The 15,387-nt window shown below is 35.6% G+C and overlaps 1 protein-coding gene across 1 annotated transcript in view; it reads left to right on the top strand.

The window, feature by feature from the left end:
* Positions 1-14,633, top strand: part of LOC126977218 (huntingtin) — an 80,174-nt gene extending 65,541 nt beyond the window's left edge. Inside the window, exons 38-43 of the mRNA XM_050825927.1 lie at positions 260-478; positions 2,159-2,328; positions 4,794-4,935; positions 5,158-5,293; positions 6,550-6,866; positions 7,564-14,633. Of these exons, the coding sequence (XP_050681884.1) occupies positions 260-478; positions 2,159-2,328; positions 4,794-4,935; positions 5,158-5,293; positions 6,550-6,866; positions 7,564-7,929 (1,350 nt within the window). The 3' untranslated portion in view covers positions 7,930-14,633. The remainder of the gene's footprint in view (positions 1-259; positions 479-2,158; positions 2,329-4,793; positions 4,936-5,157; positions 5,294-6,549; positions 6,867-7,563) is intronic.
* The last annotated feature ends 754 nt before the right edge of the window (positions 14,634-15,387 follow it).

Here is a 15,387-nt window from a genome sequence, read left to right as displayed (position 1 = left end):
TAGTAATATTAACAAACTTTCACCCAAATTATCTTGCCCCGAACTAGGCATAGCCTGTACTATGGGTCTAAGACAACGATATATTTAACTTGACTTACTTAAATATACATAAATACATAAAAACATCCATGACTCGGAAACAAACATCCATATTCATGTTTGCGCCTACCGGGATTCGAACCCGGGAACTCTAGCGCAGTAGGCAGGGTCACTACTAGGTTATATAGGTGGACTATATATGTTTCGTAACTACCCACAGGCGCCCACAGGGCTGGCGGCCCGTGTAGCCCTGCTGTCAGGTATCTCCATCATCAGCTCCGTGTTCACGAGCGTCTCCCACTGGGCTCGCGCCGGAACCCAGCTGATGGCAGCTTCGCACGCAACCACGGCGCATTGGCCCCACGCGACCACCGCAGCGTTACACGCGCTGGCCAAGTGTCTGCCGGTGCTGCAGGCGTGCGATGGCGAAGGCTTACAGGTATATTATGTGGAAGGGGTTTTTAATTTTATCTACACCAATGCTTTAAATCCTCTATTAAAGATTCTGAAACAGTTAGCTTATTGCCAACATTAAAACACCCAATGTTCTAATAATCATTACATCATCCAAACGAGTGTTGTAATGTCGTACTGAATTTCATAAAAACACTCCTATGTTTTTTTTTGATGCCTTCAAAGCAAAGAGTTTCAATTCAGCTACATTCTTATTACTCGATGCATGGTATCTGTATGAATTTCAAAAAAAGAACATTTTCGTTTATGCGCGTTCCACATTACCAGAACGTCGCGCGCCGTAAAAAAAAGTAGGTTATTCGAATCCCCGCCATTTTTCTTCGATATTTTTATTGTTTTGTTTACAAAAAATGAGCGATTCATTTTAAACGCTGAATAAAATGAACACTATACAAAATGTAAATTATTATACTAAAATAAATAATTGTTTCATTAATACTTAGTTTATTTGTATATAATCAGTAATGAATGATATTGGGCTATTACTAGGACTGGTGTTTTAATGTTAGCAGTAAGCTAACTGTTCCAGAATCTTTTAGAGGATTCATATTCTGGGTGTAGATAAAGTCTTGTATGCAACTGTTGATATTTTGGTATTAAAACACTCATCCACATTCGTGTTTTAATACCCCTTATTACACAACAGTTGCATAAATAACTATAAACGCACTTAAAATTTAAATATTACAGTTTCTATAGTTAGTTATCTTGTGTATGTGACATCGTAACTCCTAAACTGATGGAGCAATTTAAGATACGATTTAATTTATTGCTTAAAGTGAAGAAGAGATCATATTATAAATATTTATTATTGTCGTATATAAACAAAATACATGTCAGTGTATACCTACCTACAATTGCTTTAATGAGCATAGAGTTGAAAGTCGGTGCCTGCCTGCTTGGGTTGTTTGTTTCGAGACGAAGCTATTCCGCTCAATGTCACGCGTGGCGAGTGTAGGTACCTGCTATTACATTTAACTTTGCACTAACTTCAAACCTATCAATAGGTAGCACATACATAATATAATAGTATTTTATTAATATTAAAGGTGTCAAATTTGCATAAGAGGTGTATTAAATTAAATCTTTATTAAGTTACTTTATACTTTTCAGTTTTTGAAGTCGATTTTTTAGACGTAGTTTTTTTTTAAATAAATTACAATAAGTATCACCAATGCGTATTATTTGGGGATAATTAAACTTGTTATAATAAATAAATAAAATATCCAAATGTTGAGAGCCTTCTCGAGTGTAAATTCCGCTAAGATTCATTAATCAATTCGACACGTGTTTCGCCTCTACACGAGGCATCCTCAGGGGGTGTTGACTCGCCAAATTCTAGCACGAGACTCAGTCTAATTGAAAGACATAAAAAGGCTTAAAAGGCATTTATTTTCTTAAAATTGATTCCTATTGGATTCTTTTTGATGTAATTTCTAACACTACCACCGCGTCGTTAACTATGGCGCTCTGAGAGAGAAGAAGCGGCGCAAGAAACTCTTCCGGCATTCTTTTAATTATGGATATCCGCAATATAACGCCCAATTCAATAAATAAAATCTCTCAAGATAACTCTATACATACTATGTATAACTCTAATTCTGCTTTTGTCACATCCAGAATGTTGATGAGATAAAAATTCCAGGATCTATCATCAGTGCACGAGAAACTCCTGAAGTCACTGTCATCGAGCTACGCGCCGCTTCGTCAGGCTGCACTACGAGGCTGGCTGTTACAGTTGTCCACGAAGATGTCTCCAAACTCTTCAGCGACCTTGAGACAAATTGTCATTCAGCAACTGAGTGGGAACAAGAGGTAAATACTAAGATTCTTCCGGGTGAGATGCTTCCAGACATACCTTACATCTAGAATTTCTGCTTTTAAGAAAGCTACTCAGTCTCATCATTATAATTTGCGCATCACCATAATTTTTTTAAAGAATTTGTGTTTCTGGGAGTACACACATGCGCCCTTTTTTTCAAAAGTCAAAACATAGTTCAGACGCAAAGGATCATGCCAGACTCTGCCCCACCAATTTACATCATTTATATAAAATGTACATGTTGAAGTATTATGTAATGAATATAATATGACCATTTAAAATTTAATAAATAATTTAAAAATTACGAATAACTACAATGTAAAAAGGTAACTCAACCCTTCTCGTCGACTTCCTATTTGTCAGGCGGCCATTTGCATTACTTTCTACGCATAAACGATCAATAAAATGACTTAAATTATTTGGTAGTATACTCACATATAATTATTTCAATAATTTTTATTAAGTATGTATATTGTATGGCTAATATTACAATTTGAAACGATAATAGAAACGACGGCGTAGAAGGTGTCGTTGAGATTATCGTAAAAGTGACGTTTGATTATGTGTCAAATTCGAATATTCGTCTCTGACATTTTCAACTAAGAGTTGGGTTAGGACCGATAATATCGAAAAATGTTTCGTTCGTTCAATCATCGTTTTGACATTGAATACGATGTAACTAAGAGTAGGATTCGACACGACTAATGCCACGATATATCGAATATCGATTTTAGGAGTAGGCCCCCAGGATCACGATATTTATCGAGTGTGTAGTATAACGTATCACGAATCGTGATACGGATCAATGGATTTCTAAAAATCCAGAAATCTTCGATCTGTATTAAGAACCGTCGATAAATATCGAGCGTCTTGTCTCGGGTCGATATTTATCGTGTGACGTGTCGGTACGAATCCTGTTAGCGATGGAGGAACGTGCGAAGAATTGTGTTTGTAACCATTTTATATTATATAACCATCTATATCTCTCGTATAAAAGAATCTGATTCAAAAAGTTTAAATAAATTGCGTAAAGTTATCTCTGTCTTGAAGCCAATACTCTGACCATTTCTCTCTCTTCACACTCCTTTTTAATGCTTATGCTAATATGAATACAAAACAAGCCTTTTTTATATTGTCGCTCATTGCAATAATCACGTGTTGGGTGAATCAAACTTATCACCGAACTGGTGCGATCCGTATCGAACGTATAGTATAATCAAATCAAATCATAATCAGTTTATTCAAGTAGGTCACGGAAATGACACTTATGAATGTCAAAAAAAATAAATATTTTTCTTATTGAATCTACCGCTACTTCGTAAAGGGTTGAGCTAATGAGAAGAAGTAGCAAGAAACTCATTGCCACTCTTTTATATCAAGATTTACATTTACATCGATTTACAAATAATTTCTATTACAATATAATTTGTAAAATGTAAAATGATGCAACAAACACTCAAACGTCAAATAGTCAATGTCTTACACGAGTAAGTCAAAATTGCTGCATCATCCACATGCACCATAAATAAATAACTAAAGGTATTCTGCGAGCATTTTATAAGCGATTATAAATAAATAAATATGTATATATCCATACATACATATACATATATATATCGAGTGATATTCTGGAACAAAAGCCTAAGCATATATATATATAGATATATATTATATATACAGAATATCACTCGATATCTATCGAGTAATATCGAGCGAAAAATATGTAACGCATTTTTAGCATTCGCAATTCCTTTAATTACATATTTTTGATTTGCAGCGCCCTCTTGTGGCAAGTAAATGTAAACGCGTGCGTAGTTACGATATTTATCGCATGAAAGGCATTTATTTTCTCAAAATTGATTCCTTTAGAATTATTTTTGATGTAACTTGTAATACTATCACCGCTTCGCAAACAAAATATGGTGCTCTGAGAGAGAAGAACTTGTACTAGAAGAAAGTCTCCCAGCCACTGGCCTCTACTATCCTACCACTGGACTGACGGCTGTCAAAGTGCATTTGTGCCTGTTTGATATTCGTCATTTTGGAGCTGTTGCCCATGAAGCGAGAGTCTGCGGTACTAAAACTAGTGATGAAAACCTTAGCAAACATCGATAGATGGTGGGAAACTATTTACAAAAAAATGTGTACTTTATTACGTTGATTCTTGAAGTATAAATAACACGGAAAACGAACGAAATAAATTCAAAATGTAAAAATACTTCAGAGTATTGTACGTTCCTTCGCAGCCATTTGTATTATACGTCAAAATTAGTTCTCTGGACGCCTAATAACTAACCGAATAGCCTGACCAGTGGTATTTATACAGGTCAGTGCTCCCAGCATTATTTTTTGCGCTCCTTTTTAACAAAATATGCAATATTGTACTGTCAGTGTTACGGTTAAAACCGCTAGGGAAAAATAGTCTGCAACGCTAAAATTCAAACACAAAAATCAACAGGATATCGTTGTATGAACAATGTCTGTTCTGGACGGTTCTGTTCACAATGCTGGAGATGGAAGCGTCTTCGGAGCTGGCCAGTGTCGCTGTCACCGCTCTGCTGAATAGACCTGGAGACTACTGCGCTGATGTCGTGCAAGAGGTACTAATGTTTTTGTTTATTAAAATAAGAGACGAGATGAGTGGGACGTTCAGCTGGTGGTAACTGATACTTGAAAATCCCAAAATTTCTGACCGGCACTACACTTGCGCTCGTCAACTTGAGACATAAGATGTTAAGTCTCAATTGCCCAGGAATTTCACTAGCTACGGCGCCCTTCATACCGGAACACAGTAATTAGAATAAAAATTGGTCTATTCACAGGGCATAAAGTCTATTCTCCGGCAGCAAATACTGCCGAAAGACCTGAAGAAGAACATAATAGAGAAACTACTCGAGAATATGAGCCAATATTCAGAAAATCACGCGATTCAGATACTGATGGTGCATTTGTTTTCAGGTTTGTGATTTATCTACTTAACTGTAGTTATTGATTAGTAAGGTAAGCTTACAACTGTATAATAGCTTTATAATAATAATAATAATATTGACACACTTTTTACAAAAGTATCTTGCCCTAAATTAGGCATATACAGGATGTCCCAAAGTTATGGGACATGAAGGGAAACAACCTTAAATATCGTAGATAGGGTATTTTACTGAAAAAAGACTTTATGTTATTTTTAAAAGTTAGTAATTCTGCATTCAAAGATTTTCTAAAAATTACTTGTCTCGTCTTGATGATACTAACTTTTAAAAATAACATAAAGTATTATTTCAGTAAAATGGGTAGATATGGTTATCTACGATATTTAAGGTACTTTCCCTTCATGTCCCATAACTTTGGGACATCCTGTATAGCCTGTGTTATGGGTTGCAAGACAACGATATATTTAATACGATATACTTACTTAAACATACATAAATACATATAAATATACATATAAACATACATAAATATATATAAACGTCCATGACTCGGAAACAAACATCCATATTCATCTTATAAATGCTTCCACCTACCGGGATTCGAACGCGGGACCTCTAGCTTAGTAGATAGGATCGCTAACCACTCGGCTATACAGGTCGTCATATTTATATTGAGTACGTAAGAGTATGTCTTTATATAGCGTTATAAGGTTTCCTACTACATAAAAAAGTCTTCCTAAAACATGAACACATCCTGATGAAGCTTCATGGCATATAATAAGAGAGAGACAGAGAGAGATCCCCGTAATACTAGTCTCCCCCATAAATCCCAGTGTAATATATTTCATTAAAGTCTTTGTTGTAATATCCGATAAATATGAAATTATTCTTACACAAATAGCTTGTTTAATAGAATAAGATATATATACCTGATCTTAAGACGTGATCACCTCTCACACTATCGCAACACCAGAAGAATCACAAGAGATTTTCCCCGTAAGGTATAACCTTACTGCAACGCTAAGTAAGTCTTGACAACGCTAAGGAAGTTACTTGAAAGCGACACAGTAGAGGAACGCCTTAGGTTAAGAATACACCGAGAGAAATGACAATAGAATAGAAAAAAAACTTTATTAGCAATATAAATTACACAATTAAACAACACAAATTATTAAAATACAAAAAATATTAAAAATAACTGCGGCGCGTGTTTCTAGAAATTTACATGCCACTAATTTTAAATAAGACATTAATTCACTTATTTAATTTTCGCTTATAAATTTTTAGCTGACAATAAACTGTTAAGCCCCAAACTCACACCGGACGTGTCAAATATGGACCCAGACGTACTCATGAACTCAATGGAGCGACTCACATTGCTCTACAAGACCCTCCGGCTCACGAAGTCCGCCGAAAATAAACGAATAGTCACGAACGCGATCAAGTACTTCCTGCGAGAGACTCTACCTCCGACGGCGACGCTGAGTCGAGTTGTCATCGAGTACGTAGAGAGTATCAGAGAGTGTGAGAAGTTGGAAGGCGGGGCGTGTGAGCGAGACAGGTATATCGAGAACGCCGTTTGCAACTGTGAAGTTGTTTTTGAGGTGAGTTTTTATATGAAAGATCTAAAGTCAAAGTCAAATAAACTTTATTCAATTAGGCTTAAACTGAGCGCTTTTGAATTGTCACTATAAATATTTCTTTTAAATTACTGAATCTACCATATTATGCACACGCGTTTTAATCCTTTAAGAAAATTTAATATACTTTCACAAAAATCGTCACCTTTTTGCTCTTAATAGTGATTTTCATTATTATAACACTAGAAATAAGGGATTGCTTGTACCTAATTCTAGTAGGCTTAATAAGTTACATAATAGGTTTAAGCGTAATTGTATACACTTTTATAATAAAGTCTCAGCCACTGTTCAGGCATTATCTATAAATTTAAATGTTTTATAAAAAATGGCTCTGTCGTAGATCCTACCACTCCACAGCTGAATATCTAAGTGATCGGATAGCCTGGGACTAGATTATGATTATTTTATAGCAATAGGAATGACAGTACAATATTGTATATTTCAGTAAAAAAGAGCGCAAAAAAAGAATGCTGGGAGAGTTTCTTGCTCAGCTTCTTCTCTCTCAGAGCGCCATTTGTTTCCGAAGCGATAGTAGTATCTAGTATATAAGAAATGACATGAAAAAGAATTCTTAAGGAATCAATTTTGAGAAAATAAATGCTTTTTATGCTTAAGAAGAAACTTTATAATTTAAAATATTAACGTATCTTGTATATTTCAGGTATTCGAAACATCTATTAGTCAAGATCAACTACAAGTCCTTACCGGTTGGATATTCGAAGCGCTCTGTCATTTACTAACAGGAATCTCGCCAAAAATCCTCCCATACTGCGTGCTAACGTTACTGGTCTCATCCAGTTCGAACCGGTACATACGGTCGTTACAACCGCTGGCACAAAACATATTCCGGTTCGGTCTAGTCTCCAGTCTGTGCGGTGACAGTGTAATGTCGTTCCCTGACAGAAGGCTGCTGTGTGTCGTCGCCTTACATTCAGGGTTCACGACGGCTCAGTTAGTTCGTTTGAAAGAGTTGTGTGGGGGTAATGAGTGTCTCGCTGAGCTTTTGAATTGTTTGAATGAGGCGTGATTTTAATTGAGTATTTTTGCTCCTTTGCACAGGATGTGGGCTAGATTAACGGTACCACAACGGCGCCTGTTTCTGCCGTGAAGCAGTAATGTGTAAGCATTACTGTGTTTCGGTCTGAAGGGCGCCGTAGCTAGTAGAATTACTGGGCAAATGAGACTTAACATCTTATGTCTCAAGGTGACAAGGGAAGAGCCGCTCAGAATTTTTGGGTTTCTCAAGAATCCTGATCGGCACTGCATTGTAATGGGCAGGACGTATCAAGTACCATCACCTGAACGTCCTGCTCGTCTCGTCCCTTATTGTCTTAAAAAAATATGGAAAGTCTTATGAGTCAGGTTACGATGAAACTACGAAATTAAAACAAATAAGCCACAACTGTGGTTTTGAACAAGCATACCAAAATTAGTAAATCATACGTCATTTAAGTCAACTAAGCTAACGTCAGCTTATTTCAGCTGTATTAACGAATGACGAATGATAATTTTGACAAATTTGACTGCAGATAATATGTTGCGTAGTGCCGTAAAGATAACTCATTAAAGATAAAGATGGGTGTGGGGTTAGGCGAGTAAAAGATAACGGATCGCTGGCTGTGTGTGTGGCAAAGGCCTTAGAAATAAGGTGAATTTTAATTTAATGTGCATACACCATCGACTTATGAAAAGCCCCGGTATCCACCAAAGCGGAGAGGAGCGGAGACGAGAGGAGATAAGAGGAGATAAGACGTGAAGCTGTCAGGTTATTTTCACCAAAGTGGAGAGGAGATGTGAGGTGTGAGAAATTGAAATCAGTCACGTGATGTCTAGATCAAATAAAGCTTTCGGGTGTGCGAGGCAACCTGGCCGCCCGCGTATACGCATCTCCGATCTTGGTCGCTAAAAAAAAAAAAAAAAAATAATAAAAAATGAGACATCTCGATCTCCTCTCCGCTGGATAAATTTCCACGGAAGCAAAGGGAGAGATGTGGAAACAATGAAATCTGATTGGTTATCAAAATACATCTCCTCTCCTCTCCGCTTTGGTGAATACTGGGTCTAAGACCTAAGTCCCAATCACGCTCAAAGAGTGTCCGAAACAAAGTCTGCTCAACACGTTTAGTGAGCAGAGAGCCGAAGCCGTTCTAATGCGAGCGATATTGCACTCTAACTATTAAGATATAGAGTCTTAAATATGGTGGACCTTTCTTGTTATGGAATGATAATTTATTTGGGATTATAGGGTACGTTCCTAGGTGACAAAAATAAGGAACAAATTTATAAAATATATAAAATAAATCAATTTTATTAAAGTAATTGACCATACTGATTTATTATTATGTATATTTAGGCTAAGTTAATGGTTGAAAAAATTGTGTAATATTTTCTTGCTTGGCCGTTTTTAAAGTTCTTCAATGGGTTGTAATTGGGTTTATTTTACTTTTGTCTATTTGACGACGCGTTTACAAAGGATATTGGGTTGGATACATATTGGAATCCTTTTTAGGGTGCCGTAGCCAAATGGCAAAAAACGGAAACCTTATGGATTCGTCGTGTCGGTCTGTCTGTCCGTCCGTATGTCACAGACACTTTTTTCTTGTCTAAACTTAGTTAGTAGATGTATTCTGTGAACCGCATTAACATTTTCACACAAAAAATTAAAAAAAAACATAATAAATTTTTGTGCTTCCCCATACTTAGAACCGAAACTCAAAATTTCTTTTCATCAAACCCATACGTGTGGGGTATCAATGGATAGGTCTTCAAAAACATATTGAGGTCGCATTTAAATCCGCAAAAAGTATAAAGGCGAATGTAGAAGCTTTTTACTGTATGACGTTAGCTATACTTGTATGCAACTATTTTCGGACACTTTTTGATCGCGATTTTTAGCTATTTTATATCTAGTTAGTACCTATTGTTAATCAAGGGAATACACGTAGTTATTACTAGTCTCCGAAGATAAAGTTGTGAAGTAGTTTTATATTTAATATTGGTAAAGGATTATAATTGCATTATTGATGACATGACGTTCGTACCTATAATATTCTAACGTATCTGTTATTTATTTATATATATCAGAGATTTCCACGTATATAGTCAGTCATCACGATATCTCTGGAACCATTAGAGCTAAAGACTTGAAAATTGGTAGGAATATTCCTTTCATCGACTAGAGGTCAGCTAAGAACGGATTTTCCAAAATTCCATCCGAAAGAGTTTTTTTTTATGAACAGATTAATGTCTGTCGGGTCAGGTAGTATCTATATATAGTTTCTGTATCAGGGGAGTGTTTCAATAAATTATTTTATTTTAATTACATGTAGCTAGGTTCGTCGCTAAATTTATTGTAATTTTTGATAATCCTACTTAATAGTTAAGTATAAGTATTAAGCAAATATTATTATTTTTGTAGTATAATGTAGTTTTGAATCACGACGTAAATCAATTACCTTATGTTTGCAATATACATATATAAGTTAAATCTTAAATCCCTCAGGGCTATATTTTAGTGGGACACCATGGTGGCACAACCAGTCGCCGCTTCCAACAAAATTACTCACCTGGTGTCCGTTTGGTTGCAATCAATCTGGTGGCGCGATCAGCTCGGTGTCTGTATGGTGTCTAGATTGGTAGCTTACGGACACCATGGTGGCCCGGGCGGGTTGCGCTACCGTGCTGTCGTGAAATACAGCCCTTACAGTGCTTTCGATGTATCTATAAGTCAAAGTCAAAGTCAAAAAATCTTTATTCACTGTAAAACTTTATAAGTTATTAAGTGCAAGTCAGGATGAAGTACAATAGTTACAATAGCATTCAAATGAGTATAACAATATTCATTAACAAAATTTAGAACATTAATTCCAACTATATCATTCAAATAATCTTTCACATTATAATAGGCCTTAGATGTTAATTTATTTTTTACGATACATTTAAATGTTTTAATAGGTAATATTTTAATTTCATTTGGGAGCTTATCTATACTAATATTATAAAGCTGCAGTGTTTGTTTGTTTGTTTGTTTGAACGCGCTAATCTCTGGTACTACTGGTCCGATTTGAATGATTCTTTCAGTGTTGGGTAGTCCATTTATCGAGAAAGGCTATAGGCTATGTTTTTTTTTCAAAATTAGGGATCCTTAGGGAATTAGGGAAATTGCTATTTTGTAACACAAGGTGTATAATCGAAAACCTATTTTTGCGTGCGCTGCAAAAACTATTGACAATAGAACAAAATGATGTACAGGCTATAATAAAGACAATATTTTATTACTTATAAAACTATCGCGTGAATTATACTTTATATGGCAAAACAACGTTTGCCGGGTCAGCTAGTTATAAAATATAACACAATCCACTTTAAAAGATTTAGCAATTTTACGGAGCCTAGTAGATGGAATTGCGAGTTTATGTTTGTTTCGAGTATATATATATAAGCTGAATAGCTGGCTTAACATTGATTGTGTAAACTAAGTCATAAGAAGAAGCGCTCCTAAACTATTTTATGAGCGTGAGCTTGCGCATTATATTCATTTTTATTATTTATTTGTCATAGACATACCTTACGCTAGTAAATGTGTTAGTATCAATGATAACAAAATATAAAGGGCTTTCCAATAAGGACTTGATAACTTTTTTTCAAAATAAAATGAATACCATTTGAGATATTACTAAAACTTTATTATCGGGTTGAAGTACATTGAAAACATTTATGAATGAAACTCGTCTTCGCTCATATGGCCACCGCGGGCACGATTGCATCGGTCGATTCGTTGGACCCACATCACACAACTAATATGTAGACTCAAACTTTTTCACTGCCTGTCTACTAGGGCGAGAATTTCGACCGAAATTCGGAGTTAAAGCTCTTAAAGAAGCGGCCATTTATGTAGTATTTTTTTAGATTTGCAGACGTTGTTCGTTCGTGTACTTCACCATGATGAAAAGGTTATGTCTACTAAATAAACTGACAGTGACAGTTCGATGTTAAGTGAAAAGGTACGTTCACAAACTAAATTCAAAATTGTCCCTATTGGAAAACCCCGTACTTATATGTCTAGAGTTAATTGATGTTATGAATGAAGATGACATCCACAGGACGCTCGAGTAGAGACTGACAGAATGCTTTGAACTTAGATTAAGGATTGGTCTCCGCTGCGCTCCAGCTGAATACCACAGGCGTAGTCGCAAAGTGCGGCAACTAATACTACGCCCAAGTGGGCGTAGCCAGTCTCGGACAATGTGTGACGTTGTCGTTCCACATTCTGTGTTAAACTTTGCTAATAATTAAAACTAAAATTCCGGGTAGTTAAATTAAATATAATACTAAAAGAAATAAGAAAGACACTGGGATCACATATGATCATATACTTTATTTATTTCAATTTAAAATGACACGAATGTGCAATGAAAAAATGTTGCAAAATTTGAAAGATGCCATTGAGTGTCAAGATGCCACGCACACAAGCATCTAATAGTTACCTTAATAAAAAAGCTATTATTCTTAGTGCGGTATCTAGTTGGAGCGAAGCGGAGACCAATCCTTAATCTAAGGCTTTGAATTATTTGATGATTAATGATACGTTAATATTATGGTATAATAATGTACTCTGCCTGATATTATCTTCCAACGATGGCCTTAGACTACTTTACGATATATTATGTGATACTGACAGATCGCCATTTCATCACTATTGTCATGTCGCTTATATCTACGACCCATATAGCTGAATGGTTAGTGACCCTGACTACTAAGCTAGAGATCCCGGGTTGGAATCCCGGTAGCTGCAATCATTTGTATGATGAATATGGATGTTTGTTTCCGAGCCATAGATGTTTATATGTATTTATGTATGTTTAAGTAAGTATATTGTATTCAATATATCGTTGTCTTGTACCCATAGTACAGGCTTTGCCTAGTTTAGGGCAAGATAATTTGTGTAAAAGTGTGTCAATCTCATAAAAAATGTCAATATTATATATAGCAAGTTAATAGCGTTGTTTCACTCGAAAATAGTTTGAGAACAGTCAACGCAACTGATGACGTATTCTTAGGCCAATCACAGAGAATATCAGGCGGAGTAAATTATACCATGGTCAATCACGGACGAGTAAAAAAAGAAGGACTCCGCGCCGTGATATTAACAAGTGAAGCACCGTTATGCTAGTGTGTGTTCGGTTACGGGGGTTACTAGTTACACTATTTAATCTCCCTTAAATAATCATATTTGGCCACAAATACATAAATAAACGGCATTTTTTGAATATTTTATTGAGACGCAAAGTGACCTGTCACAGACGATGAGAAATATCATAATAGCTGCCTATCGGCCTGTAGTAGTGTAAGTGTGTGCGTGGGGCTATGTATTTACACGTTAATCGGCTTGTTTTGGTGCTACACTGTTATGTAAAGTGACACGGAGTCCTTATTTTTTTACTAGTCCGTGTGGTCAATATAATGTTTTATGGGTTGCCATTTTGGGAAGAAATATATTTGAAAAGACATGAGATAGTCTACTATCTCATTTCGGAGAGAATAAATATTACCTACGGATTAAAAAAAGGTGTTATAACAATGTTTTGTTCTTCTCCAAAAACTTATTATATTGAATTTATGTTTATTATGTGAATGATTCCGACTGTTTGGAAAAATCTCGTGTTTTATCTTTGACTTAGAATGGTATCGTATTGATGACCTGGGCAGCCCGATAGGTCTTTTGTTTTTTGTATCTGTGATTGAAATGCATAACAAACTTATCCTAAGAATTACCTATTATTTTGGTCTCGGTTACATTAATTAGAAAATTTTGAAGTTAGAAACGGCACGCTAACTATTAATAAAATTATACTAATAATAATAATATGTATAGATTTGAAGATTTAGCGATTACGTAATCAGTCGGAGACGCTCAGTTGCTATGTGTCTATTTGTCTCCCTCTGTCATATTAAGGTATTGCATTCGCACGGTGCCTTTAATAGTTGGTGTTATGTACCCCTAAGGGCCTAAATAAAATAGTATTTTTTCACAATTTCATTGTGTTGACAGGCTTTTAAGCTATATTATTTTTTATCATATTGATAATAATATAACAACAGGTCTTTTTGCGGGATTTTCTAAACCGTATTAATACTTAATAATAGAAGTCAATTTTAAGTTTTTATTTTACTATAATTTTACAATAAAATATTATCACTTAATTATATTTAACATAAATGAGTAATAAATGTGTATGCCCTTCGTTGTTGTGATTGGTTGCAAAGAGGATGTAAATACTACGTAATAAGAGGCGGTACTGCCTAAGTAAAAATTAAATTTAATTATATTAGTTTAGTATGAAACGTGCAAGTGATTTGACATAAGTTTGAAATATTAATTACAATATGTCAACGATGTTTAATCCGGCTAAGTTTAAAAGCGAACAATTGCTTAAAATGTAGTGGATTACGGGTAACTTTGTTTTTTACAACATGTCTGTCAATCTATCATCAATGACTGCATGTTTCATACAATCGAGTGAATCGCTTTTTTTCTTAGAGAGTTTCGCTAGGATGCTGTGTTGGGAAATTGTAATGACTTATTATAATATGCATTCCGTTTCTGTCATCTGCTATGGGAAAGACAGAAAGCTACTGACGTAGTAAATAATAGTGTAAAGTGTAAATGTATTACGATGCAACGCATATTTTATTTATAATTAATGATTCTGCAATAAATTATTTTTATTTGTTTTTGTTTTATTTAAATGTGAATCTTTTTGATATTTAAGAGGGGGTGAATTAGCTCACGTGGTGAACCACCTATTGACATCTGCAGCACCAGGAGTGAAGGGATTCGTTGCCGGGATTTAAGGTGGGTGTATGCTCTATGTAGAAGAAAACTGGATATCCTTAGGGCTTAGTCAGAGCAACAAAGTTACCCTGGCCTGGATACCGGGGCACTAAGGTATAATAGATAATGAGTTAGTCGACCAGCTAGCTAAGGTTGGAGCCTCATCTCCCTTCATAGGCCCAGAACCTTTTTGTGGAGCCGGTGAATCTCTTATCCGCATTGCCCAAACGGCACATGTTTCCCAGTCAGTCTCGATTTTTCCACAGCTCATTTGTTTGTTAGACATAGGACGTCGAGGTGCAAGCAGAGGACACAATTGATCCTAGGATTTAATCGCATCTAAATCCCCAACTTTAGTAGAAATTATTTGGCTTAGATACACATATTCATCTATATATTCAAAGCCTTTGCTGCCTATTTCTATACTTTCATGTATATAGTTACTCCTCTTTTTTTGGGTATTCATATTATCCAATCCCACTTTTTTGCTCTCTATAAGTAACTCTTGTCTTCTGCAACGCTTCTGAAGTTTCTGACAGAATAATAAGGTCATCTGCAAATCTTAAATGATGTATGCGTCGGCCGTTGATGTTGATCCCGTATAGTTCCCAATCTAGTCTTCGAAAGATGCCTTCTAGAACTGCAGAAAAC

The sequence above is a fragment of the Leptidea sinapis genome, chromosome 44 (assembly GCF_905404315.1).
Source record: "Leptidea sinapis chromosome 44, ilLepSina1.1, whole genome shotgun sequence".
Taxonomy (NCBI): domain Eukaryota; kingdom Metazoa; phylum Arthropoda; class Insecta; order Lepidoptera; family Pieridae; genus Leptidea; species Leptidea sinapis.
The sequence above is the reverse complement of the archived record's forward strand: the minus strand, read 5'-3'. Positions and strand labels throughout refer to the sequence as shown.